This window comes from Aotus nancymaae, unplaced genomic scaffold (assembly GCF_030222135.1).
Source record: "Aotus nancymaae isolate 86718 unplaced genomic scaffold, 86718_ANA_hifiasm-v0.15.2.pri h1tg000020l, whole genome shotgun sequence".
NCBI lineage: Eukaryota > Metazoa > Chordata > Mammalia > Primates > Aotidae > Aotus > Aotus nancymaae.
This window is the reverse complement of record NW_026988432.1, coordinates 42,908,110-42,933,005: the sequence shown is the minus strand read 5'-3', so window position 1 is coordinate 42,933,005 and position 24,896 is coordinate 42,908,110. Positions and strand designations below refer to the sequence as shown.

Here is a 24,896-nt window from a genome sequence, read left to right as displayed (position 1 = left end):
GGGGAATTTGACCATGTCTTCTTTTCTCAGTCCCAAGTATCCTTCCTCTCTAATTGCAATATTTCATTTCTAAGTTATTCAATAAAAAGGCTTTCTAACTATTCAGTTTGTATTATATACACACCTGCAAATCTTTGGTCCCTGAAATGGTGGAGAGTTGACAATTCTCAAAATTAAGATTCTCATTAATTACATGACAATTATTTGTTTTGGCTGTATTACACAGAAGAAAATGTCATCAAGCAATCTATGTCTGATTGTTTTCCATTAATTGAGTATTTAGTAAATGGATTATGCTGAATCAGAACTTTACATGAGTTTCATAATTTAATCCTCACAACAATCCCACAAACAGATTACCATGATCACTACCATGATCTCTGTTTAACAGATGACAGAGCTAAGCTTCAGTGTATGTTGCCCATTATGTACAAGAGACAAGACTCACTATTGTGGTTTCAAAGACTATCACTTTAATCACTGTTTTATAGCCACTCCCAGTTATCAATATTAAAAAAGATAGAGACTGCTTCATCCGTAAAGAGCTGGGATATTAACCTCTCAGCATAGGTTAATTATTCTAAAATGTTTATAATGTTTCCTGGTGTGAAGTTCTTTATAAGTGTAAAATGCTCTAACCAGTTTGCGGTGACCTTTCTAAATACAAGGGTCAATCAAACACTCTGTACCTTGTCTCAGGTTACAAAGTTCCACAAGAACAATTCAGACTATGGAGTAACAATACAGTGCTCTGCCTGGAAAAAATCAACAGGCCATCTGTTCCATTCCAGCAAAACTAATAACTAAAATGATGGCTCTGTGACAATGCTATAATATTTTAGCAGCCAGTCAGTAAATGCATTGGACTTCCATTTTTAATGGAATTTATGAGAGGAATGTAAATAACTGTCTATTCCTAAAGGAACAAGACATTTAATTGTAAGAAGAAATTCACCAGCAGAGAAGCCATTCTCGGTCTAAGATATGAAGCTAATGTGCGAACTGAAATAGAGACATCATGTGACATTCGCGAATCATGAGTAGTAACAATCACTTTATAAAAATAAGCTAATCAAAAGATTTATTAACCAAAATTATACAATTTTAACCTAAATTCACTAGTGTAATAAAAATGATTAGTGTTTCTAAATATCAGTAGTTTGAAAATATAATTTGGTACTTTGGTATATTGTGCTCCTTTTCAGATATTGAGCTTTAGAGCAAACAAAAATTCATATAATTATACTAATCATTTAAATCATCTTTCTCCATCTTTTGTTTTAAAAACGAATCTAGAGAATAGCAATGATATCTTTATTTTACCAGAATAAATATATAAACACTGTAGCTTTTGCCAAATATCAAACTCTACGCTCCTAAAAGAATTTGCCCTTGAGGCCAAACTTCTGACATTTTCTCTTATGAATATCTTGGGGATCATGGATGAAGAATAAATTAGAAATAATCTGCCAGTGAAATTTGTTTATCTTACTATATTTGAGAAAAATTGTATCACAAACCCTCTGCAATATATATAACTGGTTAATTAAGATATAGAAAATTTATTTGTAAAATATAAAATTAAAATTAAATTGAACAGAGCCTATAAATCCAAATGTTATTAAAAGCGCATATGTCATGATTCATAAATATACAGGAAACAAAACCCCAGAGAGTCCTCTATCTGAAGAAAAGAAATCTAGACTCTGCACATTTCCAATTCAAGGAACATCTCTCTGTCTTTTTCTGTTTTATAGAGTGTATATCTTTGCATACACCTCAAGAGAGAAGTTTAGGACTTAAAAAGGTGTGCAACCACTGTCATATTTGGGGCCAAGTGGAATATAATGTGGTAACTTACATATAGCCATGGCTTTGATATTTTTCTAGATGTGTTACAAAATTGCAATGCTCAGAAACTAATTTTCTTTTCTATTAAAATAGATTTTTTTTACCCATTTGTGCATGAGAAAGGACTAGCAGTGTACATTGCTATACTACTACAGAAGAAATAATTAATTTGTAGATATGTGTAAGGAAACAGTCTTTCAAAGATAAAGACATTTTTTGACTACATATTTATTTATTCAAGAAATATCTATTGAATGCATAGGCACCATAATTATCCCTGAATACTACTCAATATGGTTCTACAGCACTAATGTGCCTGGATATATAAAAATATTGAAATTATCTATTGATAATTGTTTGATTAGTTTCAAAGCAACTCTGAAAAAGGCTTTGATCAGGACTCAACAAGAAAACTCTCAGATAAAATATTCATGTCTAGCAATAATCAGTTAGACAGACATACTGTCCTGCCTAAACAAATTTGTATTCACTGTATCTCTTAAGAAGTTTGCTTCAGAATCCTAACTACTCATCTATCTATAGCTAGAGTATCTAACTGACATTTGAATATTTGTTAAAGACCAACAGAATTCCTGTGCCTAAATGATGTTTCTGATAGCAAAACCAGGAAACTGTCAGATTTGCACAATCACTCCCAAATCCTCATGCTCCCTGATGGAGGATTCTCATATTTTCTTTGAGTTCCTAACAATCCTGCAGTACTGCTTGTTTTGTTACAACTCTGGTAATATTAGAATTACTCCAGTGTGCCATTTGTAGAGAAGCACAGCTCACATTTTCTTTTCCTCCCTTCTTCTCTGATCATGTTCTCCCTTTAGTCTTCACACCATTCAACTACCCTTGCCTCTTTACCTAGTTGAGATGAGTGATTTAACCAAGTCAGGAGTATCTGGGTTGATTTTTAAACAGGATTAAGTTTGCTAGATAAAATATAAGACACCCAATTCAGTTTGAATTCTAGATAAACATACAATACTGGAGCCAAACATATTTTTAAAACTATTGTTTATCTGAAATCAAATACAGCTGGTCATCCTGTATTTTATTTGTTAAATCTAGCAACCTTAAAGAGTATATTTAACTAATAGGAATGAAAATTTGGGTTTGAGTCTGAAGGTAATTTTAACTTCGGAACAAATTGTTATGTCAGGAAAATCTAAGAATATACCAAGAGCAGAATTGATAGGGTAGGTGGAAGTGATTATTGGGCAGTCTTTAGGCAGCTTGAAATCATAGTGCCCATTTAAAGCAAGGCTTTCCAACATTCAGTGCAGGTAAATACATTTTACATCATAACTAGCACATACACACATTCATAAAATCAAACTGATTATGTCTATTTGCTTCTCTATTTCATGTTTTAAAAGTGATCACAGCCCATTAAATTAACTTGATGAGCCACAAATGGATTATGATATCTAATGAAAAATAAAACACTGGTCTAAAGCAGAGGAATGCACTCTGTCCATCCAAAGTTAGTTTGTGGTGCTCAGACCTTGATGGGTATGTGATCAAATTTGAAATAAAGGTTGGCAAATCTGAAGAAGGCAGGCAGGAGTATTTTCAGATGATTCAAATCAGTTTTTCAGACAGATAAAAACAATTTGGAGATTTGAGGCAAATGCATTCAACACGGAATAAAAGAAATGAAAAGTGAATGTGGTACAGAGGTAGGAAGTCAGTAAAACAATTTGGAGATTTGAGGCAAATGCGTTCAACACAAAATAAAAGAAATGAAAAGTGAATGTGGTACAGAGGTAGGAAGTCAGTATTCTCCAAAGATAGGGAAATGGTACAAGCACTAGACCAGAGGCAAAAACGGCTTAAAAGAAGGCAAAGCGTTTTACTATATGATATAAAGAAACTAGAGGAGGAAAACATATACAGGTAGCAACATTCTAAGGCAGCATCAGATGGATTTGGTACTACATCAGTATACATTAGTAGATCGAAGTATAATCAAGCAAGAAATAGAATGTGGTTTATGTTAAATTGTAATTAATTTTCACTGGAAACTTTTTTTTTGCCTTACTGATTATATTTCAAAGTCAGATATATTGATTTTCACAAAAGAGCTTTACTTTAGCTTTTTACAATAACTAACATCTTTTTTTTTAGACAGAGTCTCGCTCTGTTGCCCAGGCTGGAATGCAATGGTGCACTCTCGGCTCACAGCAACCTCCGCCTCCTGGGTTCAAGTGATTCTCCTGCCTCAGCCTCCCAAGTAGCTGGGATTACAGGTGTGTGCCACCACGCCTGGCTAATTTTTGTATTTTTAAGTAGAGATGGGGTTTCACCATGTTGGTCAGGCTGGTCTCAAACCCCTGACCTCATGATCCGTCCACCTCAGCCTCCCAAAGTGCTGGGATTACAGGCATGAGCAACTGCTCCTGGCTAATTAATATCTTTAATTTAGAACTTTATTTTACAATAATTAAAATAGCCATTCATTGAGTAAATCAAACCATTTCAAAAAAGAGATAGTCAAACTGAAGATGTATCCCTAAACTTGTGGGTGCTATTTTTGTGTCACTTCTTTCTATTTTACTTTACTTTTTTTTTTTTTTTTTAAGAGACAGGGACTCTGTCACTCAGACTGCAGTGCAATGGCATGATAATGGCTCACTGCAGCCTCAAACTCCTGTGCAGGCGATCACCCACCTTAGCCTCCTGAGTAGCTAGGACTACAGGAGTGCTCCACCATGCTCAGCTTATTTTTTTATTTTTATTTTTTGTAGAGATAGCATCTAGCTATGTTGCTCAGGGCTGGTCTCAAACTTCTGGCCTCAAGCAATCCTCCCATCTTAGCCTCCCAAAGCACTGAGATCACAGGCATGAGCCACCACATCCAGCTGTGTTATTTCTCATGATCGAATATTTGGCTGCTAAGGAAAACATTGGCATAACAGAGAATTCTTATACTAGATGAAAAAAATAAGCACATGGGCAATGAAAAAGATCTTCTTCATACATGTTCACTAATAGTAAAATAATCATTAAATATTATATTAAGATAACTCAGGAAAGTAAATGTTTATAGAATTACTTGTGACATGAAGAACTACATTAAAATACACAATTACTTACATGGAGTGTGGAAAACCACTTACTGTCTTGATTTTTCCTGAAGAGCATGTGTAATATGATACATTTATATTTACTCTGGGGCTTGGGGGAGAACCACAAACAGAATGCCACTTTCTTGGTCTAGAGTTCATTGGCATGTTCAAACCCTCCTAGGCTTCTGTTGCAACTCTCCTTGTTAAAGTTTACCTTTCTTACACACTACTGTTCAGTGGGGAGCCAGCAATTCTTTTTGAACACATATCCAAGAATACAGTTGCTGTAGCCATTCAAAGCAGGCAATAATTAGTCATCTTAGGGAGACAGAGAAAGACGGCGAAGTTTTCACTTCACTCTGCTAGGGTCTCTAGCAAGTTTCACATCCTTCATGTATCTATGCAGGCAAAGTGCAGAGACTGTAAGATGATGACAGTGCACCACGGTTGCAGTATTAGTTGTCTGAATTAGTGAATTGCTCAACAAATGGCAAATAAGAAACACATTTTTTCAAAGGTGCCAAGTAGAGAACTGGCTATGTGGTTTCCTTTATAAAATGTCTCTCAACTGGGAGTGTTTACTGTGCTCATCAGGTGACCTTTACAAATAGAGAACAAGGATGCATTTTGGTTATCACAGTATCTGGGGATTGATGAAGCTGAAACTTAGCATATTATGGGATATTAAAAGGCCTGGAGTACTTGGGGCAATGCCACCTGCCTGCCCCTAAGGCCTATATGGCCCAATTGAGAATATTGCTTTAGACTATACAAATGATTAGACACTAATGAATATATCCAATCAAATATATCATGTCTATGTATTGTCTACTGATGAGAAAAAGCACAGAAAGATAGAAATTTCTTGTTCCAAATTCTAAATTCTCAGAAGCAGCAACTAGGCTACCGACTCAGTTTCTTTTGGAATTCACCCATAACCAAGAACCTCAAATACAGCTGAGGAAAGTGTTCACTATGACAGGACATTCCCAGGAAATTGAGGGTGGAGGGGAAAATGGGGAGAACAGATAAACAGATAAAAATAGGTAAAAGCTGGCTCTTTACTTATCATAAGACAGCTAAGTCTGCTGTTCATAAAGCTAGTGAATAATATTCTCCAATTTATGAGAAAATCATGAAGACATGGGTGGGTGTTATCCATCGGTCACTAAGGAGCATAGTAGACATGAAAAAAAGTAGGCTTTTTATTACCTGGTTAATAGGGGATAAAAGCAATTTACAACACCTGTTACCCTAAAAACAACTCCATATTAAAAAGAAAAACCCATCTTTCTATTCACCACGTTATTATGATATCTATAGTGTTTGAAGCAATTATTATGTTAAAACCTTTATATATATTATTTATAGTCCTAAAAACAACCCTACAAAATAATAACATGCCAACATCACACATGTAGAACTTACACTATCAGGATTTAAAATCAAGTCTAGCTGGCATTAAAGCTGGACCATTCTGTCTCCATAATCTCATGCCACTGTTTCATTTCTTACATCTCCTTGCTATTACACTCTATGCAAATTCGTTACCTATATAGTTATTTATACAGGTGCATACATGCAGGCACTTTAAGGAATTTGTTTTTTTTTTTTTTTTTTACACTAGCAGAGTAGCAAGGAAAACAAACCTCTTGATCTGAGTGAGAATCACCCACTAGGAGGCATTAACCAGCTTTCTTTTCAAAGCGCATTGGCTCCTTTTCACCACTAGGGAGCACTAAAGTAGCAATTTACTAGGCTAGCATAAAGAGCTAATGAAGTTTCTCCAAAAGGTAAATTGTATTTCAAAAAATATTCACTGGGATATTATAATTTAACATGAAAATTATTGATCATGTGATGTGTGACATTAGTTGATGGTAAACTTGTTTGGATAAGCTCTTACATCATTTGATTGTCTCCACTACCAAGAAGACAGCTTCTGAATCTTACAGATTTGCACTATTACTCTGGCCACCGCAATGAGCAACTACATCTATATGAGATATAATTCAATTTTAATGAACGGTAGTACGCTATTCTTTTGTTTTAGGATTACTAGTTAATGAATTAAATTGTTGTGCCACTGATTTATTTTTAAGTGTTTCCTTCTGAGATGTTGTACACATCTGACAGTAATCTGAATAATGTTCATTATCTATAGTTAATATTTAGAAATCATTGTGTAAAGTCTATATATGTTTGTGTAAATATGGGGTGTATATGTGTAACTGATGAATAAACCAATGTGAAAAGTAATGTGTTTATATTCTACCTCAAAGGTGATGCTATTATTTGATGGAACAGCAAAGATTTCCCTGAAAAGCAAATGGGAAGCACCTATGTTAAATATCTCTCTCTCAATCTCTCTCTCTCTCCATGTATGTATGCATGTATGTATGTATATATATATATATATATATATATATATATATATATATATATCTTGTTCTCTCTCTAAATATATAAGGATATATATAGATAGATCTACATCTTTGTATATTTATAACTATATAGATATATATCTATACATTATATCTATAATATAGACATATATCTATATAAATGTATATCTGTAATATAGACATGTATATCTATAATATAGGCACCTATATAGATATATGTCTATATAGAGAGAGATAGATGGATATATATATATCTATATATATATAAATATAGAAGATACAGATCTGTCTATAGCTATACAGATATATCTAGATATTTTATATCTATGTATAGAAGCAAAATAACCTAACAAAATTATTGTAAAATATCTATGTTTGAGTGCTGTTTTATATCTATAAACTCTCTAAGGTAAACTGGCTATAAAATATGATTCTAGATCACAGATTTACTGAGTAACAGTGTCAATTATTAGAGTTCAATAATAGTTTAAAATAAACTATTTGGTAAACAAAGTCTACCAAAAATTTGAATTTGGAATAATTCATTCTAATTTTTTTCTGTCTCTGTTAGACATCTAGAGAAGTAGTTTATTTAAGGGGCTCTAGTTTGTAATAATAAAATGGGGAAAAAACAATGCATCTGCATAAAATAGGCAGGAACCTATACTTGTTTGTGGTATTATTTTTCCTTAATTTTCTTTCTACATTAAAGAAGTTGGCTTACAGACATAAAATTAAGTTCTAAGCCTGATAGAGATTTTCTTCACCCCTTTGCTTCAAAGACAACCTATACTTGCACTTAGATCTGTGGCAAGACAGGGAAAAATTCACAATAGTAAAAAGAAGTGAAAGAGACTCAAACACACAGTATTTTTATATTCTATGAGTGAAGCATGCCTAGATCATCTTTTTTTTGAGAAATGTATTTAATTCTCAGAGCTTTTCATGTAATAATATTCATTTATTTCAAAATATACTCTAACTTTTTAAATATTTTGAATAGATATAGTTTCCTTTTTTTTGAAAATAAATATTTTTCTATGGAGTTTTCTGAGACTTATTCCTCATCTTTATGACACAGTTCTTAACTTTTAACCATCAAACACATACTAAAGGCTATTAGGTATGATGCCACACAGGGATCAGGTGCAATGGCTCATGCCTGTAATCACAGCACTTTGGGAGGCCAAGGTGGGTGGATCACCTGAGGTCAGGAGTTCGAGACCAGCCTGAACAACATTGTGAAATCTCGTCTCTACTAAAAATACATAAAATTAGCCAGGCATGGTGGTGCATGCCTGTAATTCAAACAATTTGGGAGACTGAGGCAGGAGAATCACTTGAACCCTGGAGGCAGATGTTGCAGTGAACTGATATCACACCATTGTTCTCCAGCCTGGGGAACAAGAGCACAACTCTGTCACAAAAAAAAAAAAAAAAAACAAAAAAAAACCAGGAAGGTCCTATGCTAATTGGGAAGTCAATAGATTACTCTATGTCAATGACTCACATTTTCTTTCTATCTCACTCTTGGCTTGATTTAAATTCAGCTAGAGATGAGAAACAGAAACAAGTATGTTAAATGATCATATACAGTATTAATGACTCTTAGAAGCTTCATTAATTTTCTACATTCTCTTGCATAATAATATTTCGATTTTATATAAAGATACAGGGGTCAATAGTTTAACCCAAATAGATTGAGTTCTAATTGTAAAACTTGAGGCACTATGACACAGAAGGAAAATGTGCTTGGAACCCAAAGCCTTCCTGGCACTAATCACAAAAGTATATAGATAAATCCCTATTTCAACACTGTTAAGATCTGCACACTCTACAAACCCTGTCTTATAGAATTATATCATATATGTGAGCGAACTGTGGCCTATGCACAAAGAGGTTAAATGAATTGCTCAGACCTCTTGAATTTTACTCCAGTGCTTTTTTTCCACAACATAATGGCTGCAAATTTGGTTCATTAGTCTCATTATAAGTTGACAAAAATTCTGGGAATTTTTACATAACAAACTAGCAGAAACTGGTGCAAGTTAGAATATTCTAGTTAGTAATAAAGATAGTGAACCAATAGGTATTTATAAAAAGAACTAGGCAATAATAATAATAATAATAATAATGCTAACTAGAGTTTTAAGGTTAAGTGTCCTAGATGTGATAGAATAAAGATTTTCTTTGTTAATTTTTTGAGTAGGGCTATAGAGATTCTACATAAATATGCTACTGTTTTATACTCTGGAAAGGAATATTCCATTCATATTAAAATATTGTTTTTTTAAAAAGATCCAATTTTATTTTTTTCCAGAAAATTGATTTGAAATAGTTTAACAGATTTAATCTTGGGAAAACAAATGAAATAACTGGAACTCTCACAAATTTCATCTGGCAGGAGAGCTCCTAAACACAGGAACTCTGGCCTTTCCTCATGCTTTCTTTAAACCCAAACGGCGAACTTCCAGGGATAGTGACATCTACAGGATGCACCAAAAAAAGCATGCATGACAATTATTACTATTGCTATCTACCAACACAGAGGCATCAGAGCGGGCATAGGAAATTAGATCCGTAATTATAATTAGGGTAAATGATAGAGCTACGTTAATTTTGCTGCCTGTCCTTCTACATGGAACATGAATAGTGACTGGATAAAGAAGGAGAGAAATAACACCATTCACAAGTTTACTATATGCCGAGCACTTTACACATAGTAACTCATTCATTTTAGCACACTATGTATATCATTATCCACCATATAAAGGAAAAGAGTAAATAATTTGCCAAAAGTGGTACAGATACGAAATGAGTGTTAGATTTGAAATTTGAAACTGCGTTTGTCTGGCTTCCAGCCTATTTCCTTTTAGCTATAGCATATGTTCTCCACTCCTGACTTGAATGTAATTATTGGCAGTTTTATATATATGAGTAATACATGTAAGTTTACAATATCACACTATGAGTTGTGTGTGTATATGTGTGTATACACAGATATACGCAGACTGTTTTCTCTATTGATAACACTGACTTTCCCTCTTAGTTCTTGGATTTCCACCAGTTAGTCTGATTTTACACGTAGCAAGAAAGAGTTTTGAAACTTAACCCTTTGATTAGACCCTAATTTAAGAAATGTGTCTGAACTCGCTTACCCTATGATATAATATAATTGATAAAAGAAAACCAGAAAACACTGATGTATTCATGGAAGGTGAAGTTTTGGCAGAATTTGAGAAGAGTTAAACACTGAAAGACAAAACACAATCCAAAGTTATTTTTATAATGTCACATCATTAATTTTGAAGTGACTTTCCAAATTGCTAACCACATCTGCATTCAATTTTTAGTAAAAGGACATATTTTGAGTTCAAACATGAGTAATATTGAATAGTCCATACCTCTTCTCCATTTTGTTCATGTAGATAACAAAGAGTTGACTACAGACAAATATGTTGAAAGAAACACATTCAATGTACCAGTAACAGTTACTATGTACACAGATACTAATGCAGAAAAAAGACCTAACAGATATCATAATTCAATAATGATTGAAAAAATAATTATGATAGCCTTTACATACTCCTAAAATGTGTCATTTTGTGTGGATTTTCAAGAGCTCATGAGTAATAAAATACATATCCTCCAATTTTATCTAAAGTCAAATCAGATTGCAATAAAGTTTAAGTTGTATAAATGCCTAGATATTTCAAGGAATGATATACTGCAGATAGAAAAACCAAATGCATTCAAAAGTTAATCCAATATTAAAGGACCACCATTTCCTGCAGAGTGAAAACATAGAAAGAATTGCAAAAGGCAAAGTAAATAAAATGACCACTAGATCTATTGATAATATTGTTAAGACAATATGAAACACTTTAATGATTAGTTGTATAAGTATGGTTTCTTGGCCATGTAGTTAAAAGGAGAAAAAGAAGGTCAATAAACATAATCATCATGCATGCTCTTTAAGCTAATGTTTAAGAATTAGAAAGAAATCTTAAACTTAATGGGAACCATTATAATTGCAATAGGCATCTAGCTAATCCTACCTATGCCTAGCCAAATTCAGCATTAGTATTAAGAATTGAAGTCTGGCCCAATAGTCTATGGCCTTAATAGCACTAAACCATTCTATTTCAAATTACATTTTAGCTTCATGCCCCATTAATTGAACACTTACATCAAATTTTAGCATTAGACTTAAATTCATTGTAGAGTCATATGCACAGTTTCACCGGCATTGCAAGCAGTTCTGTATTTTGTTTCTTTCCTACAATAAATTATTATTGCATAAAAAGGAAATGTTTCTCAATTAAAATTCAATTGAGAGAGATCAAAGGAAAAAAGTTTAGGCCACAAAGAACCTTCATGGTATTAGGAAAAGGTGACAACACTTTAGACGTGGAAATAAAAAACTTGGGAAAGGAGAGGATATTCAATAGAACATTCTCAAGAGGGATTAGATGAGGTTTCAGATTCTGTGTATACTTTCGAAGTTGGTATCCCTATCCCAAAATGTAGAAAATGTCTTCCTAATTTTAATTCAAAATTGTGTATACTGGAAACATGTTTACCAATTTATTGTAAGTGTTTAGCATGCATAATGGCAATGGATCAGATTCTCTGTACTTTATCTAACAAAACACAGGGCGAGTGATTTGGATTTAAATCATTGACTCATTCTGTATTTTGATTAAAGGTCTATAATAAATGCATTTTAAAAATTAAATCATTTTAAATTGCTTTTGGCACATAAACAGATTTGGCTGCCACACTACTATTGACAATGAAATCACTTGATTTTTGCTTGTTGCTTTGGTTTTTGTTTTTATTCATTTAATACAATTGAAATTATGCATCCCTAGCAAAGTTCTTTTGCAAAGTCCTATCAAGTTCAGGTAGCTATTTCATGAAAATGCATTATTATAAGATTACACAGTTAGTGATATTAGTGGGTCAACATACATTTCTTTTTTTCCTATTACTGTCCAGAGGAATAACCCTGGTTTAGGAGACAGGCGAAATGAGTATATTCAGCAATGTTAGTTTATATAAAAATATCTCAAGAAGCTAGGTCATTATCATTAGTCATGATAAGAATGTCTCCTGGAATGTGCAAGTGAAAAGAAAGTTTATGTGGCAGAATTATGTAAGGAAACTTACAATAGTGCCTGCCCACAAACCATGCAATTTGGAAACAGCCAAGAAACAAAACCATAGAGAAGGAGGGATAAATACATGTATTAGGGGTTATTATGCAACTACAAAGATTCAATATGACCCTGGCAATATAGCAAAAAATAGTTATGAAAAAGAAGCTATTTCTTATGCTCAGTAGCTAATTTTCAAACATATGTACCTGTATTTGAAACTTTGAGCATTTCACACATTTTTCTGTATCTGAAAAAAAAATGGATCCAGACTGATATTGTATATCAATATAGCTGAAAACAGTTAATATAAAGGTAGCCAAAAGCAAAATTCAATAAGAATTCTCAAAAAGGATATTATTCTTGTTGCTGACAAATTAATTCAGATGTACAGTTTGTTCATATAGGAGAAGAATAATTTACTGTTCAATTTTCCTGGATAGGATGACATATCTATAGTAATATTATTTTATAAAATTTTTAATTAAATAAAAAGCTAGATTAAAGTGTCTAGATCAAACTGTAGGTATAATTAGAAAGTTTAGAAATAATACATTACTTCATTTTGACAATATATATTTCAATATCTAACAGTTAATTAAATCTGCTTTTTACAAAAATGTATGACAAATACATCATGTACCTCCATTTTTAAACTTTCAAGGGCATTAGATCTATTAAAATAACACATATCTTTTAATAGTCTATCTTAGAAATTAAGAAACACATATCCTTCAGGATAAATACATTGAATATAAGATGACATAAGAAAAATACATAAAATGTTCTTATTCTTTTATTATTACTATGAACTAGAAAATACTTAAACATATTAATATGATTTGATGGAAAATAAATGTTAACAGTTGTGGTAGTCTTAAAGTTCTTATGGTTCCAGTCCATAATTCATATGCTATGACACATTGAATATATAATACAAATATATCTTTCCATTTGTGGGCATTTGACTGGGACTACCACATATTATACATATTTAAAGGCAACAATATGAAAATTAGTCTAGAGACAGGTATAAACTATATGAAACAGACTAGTGAACATACAACCAAAATAATTATAGTTTAAATGTTGTGCATGACCATCATATGGTCTAATTTATGCTGAGGATAGAATATTTATAATTATCAAACCCATTTTAACAAGGATACATAATATCAAATTTCAAAATGCATGTTCTTTTTTTTCTTTTTTAACTTACTGCTTTGTAAGTTCTCTTTTGTCCAGCATGTTTTCGAATTTGTTCTCCATTTGGCCCCGTTTCCACATGCATCGAATAAATAATGTCAAAGAAATCTTCAACCACAGCTACCCGTCGTAAAGACAGCTTCTCATCTACCCCTACGCCATCCTGGAAGCAAAACAACAACAAAATCCCACAAGATTAATAAACTAATTTGCATTTAATACATAAAGTTGATTAAAACAAAATGTTTTGATAACTTCAACCAAATTGTCTAGATAGGAAACTTCAAAAATTCATGAATGAATATTTTACTATTTTATGCATTACTTACATACAGAACTTGAAGAAACATAAGACATTCGTCATAGTTAATATTGAATAAATCATGCTTACCCATAAATTCTATCTTTTAAGTTTTTATAATGACTTATTCGTAGCCATCAGTATAACGTTCTTAAATTATTTTAAAATAAATTTTAAGGCTCAGTAAATTTTTATTGTGATAATTTAATTCTAGATATTTATTAATTCATCCAAACAATTTTGAGTTGCTGGGCCCTGGAAGTTGTAATCTGAGAAATGAAAGAAATAACACAGAGTTATCCCAGGTTATTATATATCCTAGGAAAGAAAACACATTTCTTATGCTATCAGTATTGGTCTAAAGAACAACAAATGGTAAAGGTTAAAAATATGAGCTCTAGAAATTATCTATGTGAAATTTAGATCTTCTACTTGGAAGCAGCATATTTTGTGCAAATCACTTAAACTTCTCTAAATTTCAGTTTTTCTCTCCTGTAAAATACAGAGCCTACCTCACAGAATTGTAAGAATTAAATGAAATGATGCATTTAAAGGATGGAATCCACTGTTTGTCATATAATGAATACTCAGTAAATGGTAGCTCTTGTCATTTTGAGGACCATGATAAAAAATATGCAAAGCACTGAAGGAATTCAGAGAAAATATCACCTTCTGTTGAAATAGATTCCAGGAAAAAATATAATTTGACATAGGTTGGAGTGAAGCCAGGCAAAAGCCATTTTGCTGGGAAGTACAGCAAAGAACAAAGAGTTTTCATGGATAATAGGAGTAAGAAATAAGTTTGGAATGAGATAATAAAGTTAATCTTACATGGTTGCAACATAAAAGGGCTTCCTGCTTGCAAACACTCACAAACATACACACACATACATACGCACTTCTTATTTGGACTCTGTGACATAATTTGAAGTAAAATAATACAGCCATTAACACCAGTATACAGCACTAGAGGGTGATAATCTGAGCAAAATCATTGTGCAATGAAATAGCAAGAGTTTATTTGAACAGCAACCCCAGCAGATTGAGCTCACTGCAAAACCAAAAGTAAGTCCCTTGGTGCTTTTTGTTAGCTTTGTTTTTTATTTATTTTTCTGACATACAGTAGTCCTTGTAAGTAGTGGTGGCTAATGCAACATATTCAAACAACTATATATAGGAAATCACATGTTAGGCCAAACAGCTAAAAACAAAATTTCATATGTCTCTTCCTGACCTATCCCCTAAATCCTGAGAGGATAACCACCTTTCCTAAGCTGAAAACTCAAATGCTAACTCTATCCACTAGTACAATCACCCAGTAACCAGAAAAAGATTAAACTAAAATCAAGTAGGAGGGAGAGAATATGTAAAAAATGAGGAGAAACAAATGAGAGTGGGAAACAATGGACAAAATCAGCAAAACCAGAAGGCAGTATTTGAAAACAACTTTTTAAATGACAAAGTTTAAGCTCTACTTATATAAAATATAATAAGAGCAAAGACTCTAATTACTAAAATTAGGAATAAAAGAAAGATCATTAGTGACCTTACAAAAAACAAAAATTAAAAAATCACAAAAAAGCCATAAACAAGTGATGTCAACAAATTAGAATTAATAATATAAAATTAACAATTCCTAAAAAGACTTAAATTACTGATATTGGCTGACAAAAATAAAAATATTTTTATAGGCCTTTCACAAGTAAGAAGACAAAATTAGTAATTAAAACAGCTTTCACACACAGAAAAAGCCCAGGTCCAGATGGCTTCACTAGACCAAACATTCAAAGAATCAATGGAATTCATCATAAACTCTTTTAAAGCAATAAGTGAGAAAACAATTCCCAAATTTTCCAATGAGGCCAGCATTATCTTGATACCAAAACCAAATATATCACAGATATATAGAACAATATACTTTATGAATATAAATACAAAAAAAAAACTCAATAAAATACTAGGCAAACCAAATCCAACCACATTTACAAATTTATTATATGCCACAATCAAGTAGAATTATTCCAGGAATGCAAGATTAGTTTAACACAATGAAATGAATTAATTTAACATATCATATTAATATAATAAAAGACAAAAATATATGATTATCTCAGTAGATGCAGAAAAAAAATCATTTGACAAAAACCAATGTACTTTCTTGATAAAAATTCTAAGTAAATTAGGAATAGAAAGGAATTTCCTCAACTTCATAAGGGACATCTACAGAAACCTCCTGTAACTAACATCTTATTTAACTGTGAGAGACTGAATGCTTTCCTCCTAAAATAGAAGCCAAACAAGAATGGCTGCTCTAGCTTCATCTATTTAACATCATACTGGTGAATCTAGCCAGGGAAATTAATCAGGGAAAAGAAAGAAAGCACACCCAAATTGGAAAGAAAGAAGTAAAACTATCTTTATAGATGCTTTGTGTGTCACTTACAAATGATATAATTCCATATATAGAAAATTCTAAGGAATCCACTAAAAAACTTTAGAACTAATAAATGACTTCAAGTCAGTATTAAAAATCAATTGTATTTTTTAATTAGCAATAAACAATCTGAAAATGAAGCAGGAAAAATAATTTCTTTTACAAGGGTTTCAAAACACTGAAATATTTAGGAATAAATTTAGATATAAAGTTTTAAAAAGTGTAAGACCTATACACTGAATGTTATAAAACATTGCTGAAAAAAATTAAAATGAACTAAATAAATTGAAATACACCTTATGTTTATAGACTAGAAGACAATATTGTTAAGGTGGCAATAATTCAGACATTATTTTGCAGGATCAATGCAATCACTACCAAAATTCCTAATAGCTTTTCATGAAAATTGACAAGTCAGCCTTAAAATGTACATGTAAATTCAAGAAAACAAGATTAGCCAAAATAGTCTTTAAAAAGAAGAAATTTGGAGTTCACACACTTCTTAATTTCAAAGCTTACTACACTAAAATCTTTATTAGATAGTGTGATATTGGCATGTGAATTGATATATGGATCAGTAGAATAAAACTGAGATTTCAGAAATAAAGTCTTACATTTATTCAGTTCATCTTAAAAGACATGCCAAAACAATGCAGTAGGAAAAGAATTTAACAAATAATGCCAGGACAACGATATACCCACATGCAAAGGAATAGTCAGGTCCCTACCTCAACCCATACATACTAATTAAATCAAAATAAATGACCAATGTAAATGTTAGAACCAAAACTCAAAATTTGTACAAGGTCATTTAAAGATAATGTTTGTGACCTTGGGTAAGGTGAAGTCCTCATAGTTATAGCCACCAAAATTAAAAGCAATACAAGAAAAAAATATAAATTGAACTACATAAAAACTTAAAATGTTTATGATGCAAATAATACCAACAAAAAGACATCTCATACAAATGGGAGAAAATATTTGAAAATCATATATCTAATAAAGGACTTACATCCGTAATATACGAAACAAAACTCAATACTAGAAAGTCAAATAACCCAATTTAAAAACTGCCAAAATATTTGAACAGACATTTCTCCAAAGAAGATGTTCAAATGACAAACAAGCACAAGAAAAGATGTTCAATATAATTCATGATTAGAGAAATTCAAATCAAAATCACACTGAAACACTACTTTACATGCACTAGGATTGCTATATTCAAAAATAACAAGTATTGGCAAGGATCTGGAAAAATTGGAATCCTCATACATTGCTGGTGAGAATGCAAAATAATGCAGTTGCTTTGAAAACAGATTGGCAGTAACAAAAAGTTAAACATAGACTTACCAGACAACTTGGTAAGCCGATATCATGTATATATGACATACACACACACACACACACACACACACACACGCGCGCACATTGAAGAGGAATGATAACATAAGTTGACACAAAATATACTGTACATCAATATTAATAGCAGCATATTGGTAATATCTAAAAAGTCAGAACTCAAATGTCACTGAACTGAAAAATGAATAAGCAAAATGTGGCATAAACATACAAAGAAATATCTTTCTACCATAAAAAGAGATGAAGTATTGATTCATCCATGGATAAACGTTGAAGACATTAAGTTCCATGAAAGACATAAAAAACACATATTGTATGATTCAATTTATATGAAATGTAGAAAATAGGTAAATTTATATAGATAGATATAGGACCAAGTGCAATGGCTCATACCTGTAATCCCAGTGCTTTGGGAGGTTGTGGAAGGCGGATCTCTTGAGCTCAAGAGTTCGAGACATAGTGAGACCCTCATCTCTTTAAAAATATAGATAAATTAGTTGGGCATGGTGACATATGCCTGTAGTCCCAGTTGCTCAGGAGGCTGAGGTTGTGGGATCATTTGAGCCCATGAGGTTGAGGCTACAGGGAGTCGTGATTGTGCCCCTGCATTTCGGCCTTGGCAACAGAGTGAGAAACTATCTCAAAAAATAAAAATAAAAATAAAAATAATGAAAGTAGTTTATTGCTTGTTTAGGACTGGGGAGGAGGAAAAAATAAGGACTGGCTGTTAATAGCTACAAAGTATCTTTTAGGAGGGACAAAATGTTCTAAAATTAGATGATGGTGGTTGTACAACCCTCTGAACATACTACAAATATTGAATTATACACTTTATATGATTAATTTTATAATATGTGAGTTATATGTCAATAAAGCTATTAAAATATATAGTAGCTAATGATATCGGATTTTGAGTTCAAGGATGCAAAAAATAACAATAATAAAACTCAAAAGAAAAGAAACCAAGCAGAGGAGCTCATGCAATCCAAACTCAAACAATCCACAATGTAGAGTGGAATGAAAGTGAAAATATAGGTGACTCAACCAACACTGTAGTGGTGACAATGAGAGTGTGCTGGTAAATATTTAAGAACCGTCTCTTGAAAAAATACCTAATACATCAGGTTATTATAAACTGTACTGATATAAAAGATGTGTAGCATATAATTTATAAATTATAATAAAATATATGATACTTCTTACTATGAATTTCATATAGGTGACAAATTCTCACAGAATACTTTCAGTGATTTTTGCTGAACCCTTGTATTTCTAGCCAACCTATGGTTTTGATTAAACTATAATACAGCAAATGAAACTCCATACCAATCTTTGAATACTTTTCCCAATATTTTTTTGTAATTGATATAGTATGCAATTTACTGTTAAACTATTTATTGCCCTTATACAAATATTATTCATTAAACTGAAACTTCTGGCCTGGTGCAGAGGTTCGAGCCTGTAATCCCAGCACTTTGGGAGGCCAAGGTGGGTGCATCACTCGAGGTCAGCTATTCGAAACCAGCCTGGCCAACATGGGAAACCCTGTCTCTGCTAAAAATACAAAAATTAGCCGAGTGTGGTGGTACGCGCCTGTAATCCCAGCTACTTAGGAGGCTGAAGAAGGAGAATCACTTGAACCCACGGGGCGGAAGTTGCAGTGTGCCAAGATCACACCACTTCACTCTAGCCTGGGCGAAAGAGCAAAATTCCATCTCAAATAAATTAAAAAAAAAAAAAATGGAAACATATTTCAGCTTTACTAAGACAATTAACAAAAATTATAAAACTGTCCTGACTGATGTCATTTGCTAATTTCTATGTTGTATAAGCACTTCCACCATTCCTTCTTGCAAGCTACTGGTGTGAAATCACTGCACGTGAAGTTGAAAACAGAATCACAATAATGCTCCATTATACGATATTTTTACCATAATGATACTATAGACCAGATGAACCACCTCAAGAGAATAAATAATGCTACATTATATAAAAATAATTATTCACGATAAGTTTTGAATATATATCCCCTTTTAATATTAATTACTTAATAAATTTATATTATTCAACCATTGGCAATTGCTGCATTTCACAAATGGATTGCAAAATTTCCAAAAAGTTACCTGTTAGCTCTCGTGAGCAAGTACAATCCAGCTCTAGGATATCAACCTTTTTATGTCATTCAAGATAAGTAAATGACTGATTTACTTAATTCAGTTAACATTTTATAGAATAGCTCCTGTGGTCAATCATTAACATAAAAAGCTTCAGAGAACAAGAACTCAAAAAACTAACTGATCTAATGTGACACTTCAGGGTGCTATGAAAACCATAGCTACTATTGAAAAAACTTTATATTAAAGCTAATATGATAGCAAAACTAACCAAATTTGTAAATAGAGTTTGTGATAGCAAGTCTGTGCTCAACAAAATGATTGGTTTATTTGATTTTTTATTGTACTTCATTAACACCCTCAAATGATTGAAGGAAAGAAAAGTTAAGCTAAAAATGAGTTACCCCTTATTTAACTTTATACTTTCTCACTAATTGCCAATTGGTAAGATAATACAAATACACATAAAAATTTAAGGCAATTATATGAAGTTGACAAATGAGAGACACTATGCTTAGTGATACTAACTTTTATAACAATAAAATCAAAGTGCAATTTATGTTAAAAGGCTGACATGCAGGTCTCCATGACTCTTCTCCTTATGGGATCTATTTGGAAGATACTTTTTCTGAATTTCAAATTCAACTTCTTTTTAAATTATGAACTTTCACCAGTATGACAAAACCAGACAAAAAGAACTGATGCAGAAATAATCAAAATGGAGTAGATCACTATCCTGAACTTCTTCCTAACTCCTGTTCTCCACAGGACATTGTATGTGCTTTGCAGGTAATATGGCAAGATATTGACAGACAAGGACACTGTTATATTGCTCAATTATACTAATCAGATTGAAACAGAATGTTTGCATAAATTTTCCAATTAATTAAAAATAATATTTGAAAGTCAAAATTTTGATATATCAAAAATAACATCCACTAAAAGATTTTTATTGAAATTGTAATAAGGAATTCAAACTAAGGTCAATGTAGCACATTTTACATTCCAGAACTCAATAAATAAAAATAGTTATTACCTTTTCTAGTCTAAGTGTTATCAATTAGATATTCTAACAGCCAAAATCATCAGTATAAAGTAGTTCATGTAATTGATAGCAATTTTAGTAAAATATTTACAAATTAAAGCAGTATGAGTTAAACTTTATAATTCATAAACAACAAAGAAAAGAATGACAATATAAAAGAGGAGATAGTAAAATAAATACAAGTATCTAGCATTCAATTTTCAAGAGTCCTAAACTCAAGAATTTATAGAGATCATCTATAAATAATCTAATTTTCACAAATAGTATGTTTATAACTAATTAAGAATTTTTAATATGCAGCATTCCTTGACATCTTCTTATGTATTTGAGCTACTATTTCTAAAAAAGAAAAGGAAAAGATAAGAATTTTAAATGAACATTATCTTGGGAAATAGAAACAGCAGTACAAAGTAACAGTACCATAAAAGAAAAACTAACTCCATTTTTAACTTAAAATACTTCAACTAAAATATTTGTTTCTGTGAAAATCAAACCTGTACAAAAATTATTAATTTTATACCAGCAATTCATCTGCAAATGCAGATAAAATTTACATCTACTCTTTTCAAAATTAATGATTTACTCAAGTAAACAATATTGAATTCCAAGTTTTTGTTTCTTCAGTGAGGAGACTACAGATATATAATTATTTATACAAAATATTCATAATTATTTAAATAGACTTTTCCTCCTATTTCTAGCACAAAAACCCATGTTACCAGGAGGTCGATCCCCACGCACAAAGCAGACTAGAAAAACTCTGCTTGGCTATATGTCCAGGTGCTGACTAAGTGAGCTTTACCTGTTGGATATTATCTTATACAAGGGACTTTTCATTGCATCCCTTACACATGCTGTTGCTTCCCTTAAAATACAAGTAATTTTCAACTTTGAGATATTGACTAGCAAGTTATTCAGGCTGCATATTTCTCTGCTTTGTCATTATTTTACTGCTCTAGAACCTATCAAACAGTTTATACAGTAGCTTTTGGTGTTTTAGTCATAAAGTCTTTGCCCAAAGATATGTCCTGAATAGTATAGCCTAGGTTTTCTTCTAGGGTTTTTATGGTTTTAGGTCTTATGTTTAAGTCTTTAATCCATCTTGAATTAATTTTTGAATAAAGTATAAGGAAGTGGTCCAATTTCAGTTTTCTGTATATGGCTCACCAGTTTTCCCAATACCATTTATTAAATAGGAAATTCTTTCCCTATTGATTGTTTTTCTCAGGTTTGTCAAAGATCAGATGGTTGTAGAAGTTTGGCGTTATTTCTGAGGCCTCTGTTCTTTTCCATTGGTCTATATAACTGTTTTGGTACCAGTACCATGCTGTTTTGGTTACTATAGCCTTGTAGCATAGTTTGAAGTCAGGTAGCGTGATGCTTCCAGCTTTGTTCTTTTTGCTTAGGATTATCTTGGCTATATGGACTCTTTTTTGGTTCCATATGAAATTTAAAGAAGTGTTTCCTAATTATGTGAACAAAGTCAATGGTAGCTTGATGGGGATTTGAATCTATAAATTACTTTAGGCAGTATGGCCATTTTCACAATATTGATTCTTCCTATCCGTGATTATGGAATGTTTTTCCATTTGTTTGTGTCCTCTCTTATTTCCCTAAGCAGTGGTTTGTAGCTCTTGAAGAGGTATTTTGCATTCCTTGTAAGTTGTATTCCTAGGTATTTTATTCTCTTTGTAGCAATTGTGAATGGGAGTTTGCTCATGATTTGGCTCTCTATTATTGGTATACAAAAATGCTTGTGATTTTTGCACATCAATTTTGTATCCTGAGACTTTGCTAAAGTTGCTTATCAGCTTAAGGAGATTTTGGCCTGAGACAATGGGGTTTTCTAAATATACAATCATGTCATCTGCAAACAGAGACAATCTGACTTCCTCTCTTCCAATTTGAATACCCTTTATTTCTTTTCCTTGCCTGATTGCCCTGGCCAGAACTTCTTCCAGTTGAATAAGAGTGGTGAGAGAGGGGATCCTTGTCTTGTGCCAGTTTTCAAAGGGAATGCTTCCAGCTTTTTCCCATTCAGTATGATATTGGCTGTTGGTTTGTCATAAATAGCTCTTATTATTTTGAGATATATTCCATCAATACCTAGTTTATTAGCATGAAGGGCTGTTCAATTTTATCAAAGGCCTTCTCTGCATCTGTTAAAACAATCATGTGGTTTTTGTCATTGGTTCTGTTTATGTGATGGATTATGTTTACTGATTTACATAGTAGAACCAGCCTTGTGTCCCAGGGATGAAGTCGACTTCATCATGGTGGGTAAGCTTTTTGATGTGCTGCTGGATTCAGTTTACCAGTATTTTATTGAGGATTTTTGCATCAATGTTCATCAGGGATATTGGCCTGAAATTTTCTTTCTTTGTTGTGTCTCTGCTAAGTTTTGGTATCAGGATGATGCTAGCCTCATAAAATGAGTTAGGGAGGAGTCTCTTTTTCTATTGTTTGGAATAGTTTCAGAAGAAATATTAGCAGCTCCTCTTTATACCTCTGTTAGAATTTGGCTGTGAAAAGTTCTGGGCTTTTTTTGGTTGATAGGCTATTAATTACTGCCTCAATTTCAGAACTTGTTGTTGTTCTATTCAGAGATTTGACTTCTTCCTAGTTTAGTCTTGGGAGGGTGTGTATGTCCAAGAATTTATCCATTTCTTCTAGATTTATTTGCATAGAGGTGTTTATGGTATTCTCTGATGGTAGTTTGTATTTCTGTGGGATCAGTGGTGATATCCCCTTTATTATTTTTATTGTGTCTATTTGATTCTTCTCTTTTTTATTCTTTATTAGTCTGGCTAGCAGTCTATCTATTTTGTTAATCTTTTCAAAAAAAAAACAGCTCCTGAATTCATTGAGTTTTTGAAGGATTTTTTGTGTCTCTATTTCCTTCAGTTCTGCTTTTATCTTAATTATTTCTTGTCTTCTGTTAGCTTTTGAATTTGTTTGCTCTTGCTTCTCTAGTTCTTTTCATTGTGATGTTAGGGTGTTGATTTTAGATCTTTCCCACTTTCTTTTGTGGACATTTAGTGCTATAAATTTCCCTGTAAACACTGCTTTAGCTGTGTCCCAGAGAGTCTGATATGTTGTGTCTTTGTTCTTATTGGTTTCAAATAACTTATTTATTTCTGCTTTAGTTTTGTTATTTGTCCAGTAGTCATTCAGGAGAAGGTTGTTCAGTTTCCATGTAGTTGTGCAGTTTTGAGTGAGTTTCTTAATCCTGAGTTCTAATTTGATTGCACTGTGGTCTGAGAGACTGTTTGTTATGATTTCTATTCTTTTGTATTTGCTGAGGAGTGTTTTACTTCCAATTACGTGGTCAATATTGTAATAAGTGCAATGTGGTGGTAAGAATAATGTATATTCTGTTGATTTGGGGTGGAGAGTTCTGTCGATATCTGTTAGGTCCTCTTGGTCCAGAGCTGTTTTCAAGCCCTAAATATCCTTGTTAATTTTCTGTCTCATTGATCTATCTAATATTGACAGTGGGTATTAAAATCTGCCACTATTATTGTGAGGGAGTCTAAGTCTCTTTGTAGGTCTCTAAGAACTTGCTTTATGAATCTGGGTGCTCCTGTATTGAGTGCATATATATTTAGTAGTCAGCTCTTCTTGTGAAAATAGATATAAACTAATTTTTTCCTTGAAAATGGAATTATCTAATATAAATATAGAGTTCCTCTGAAGAGATAATCATTTGAGTTATCTCTTAGTCATCATTGTGGCTAATTCAGTGTTTGACTGTGATTGAGAAGTACAATTATATCTTCTTGCATTTTCCCTTAACTAATAGGCATAATCATTGTGTGATAGAGTATTAAATTCCTTTTTATACCTTTGGGGATAGGCACCAGAGCAAAGCAAATAAAAATGAGGTTGAGAGATACTAATATTCATAGTAATTTTAATGATTAAAAATGGGTCAAAATATTT

The 24,896-nt window shown here is 32.3% G+C and overlaps 1 protein-coding gene across 9 annotated transcripts in view; it reads right to left on the bottom strand.

Moving 5' to 3' along the window:
- NOL4 (nucleolar protein 4) overlaps window positions 1–24,896 on the bottom strand; it is a 371,463-nt gene that overhangs the window by 277,310 nt on the left and 69,257 nt on the right. For 5 of the 9 annotated variants that reach the window (XM_012447283.2, XM_012447284.2, XM_012447285.2 and 2 more), the window contains one exon: window positions 13,715–13,864. In XM_012447283.2, coding sequence (XP_012302706.1) covers window positions 13,715–13,864 — 150 coding nt within the window. Of the gene's footprint in view, window positions 1–12,704; window positions 12,768–13,714; window positions 13,865–24,896 lie in introns of all 9 variants that reach the window. The other 4 variants (XM_064379302.1, XM_012447286.2, XM_012447287.2 and 1 more) reach the window with 2 other exon arrangements.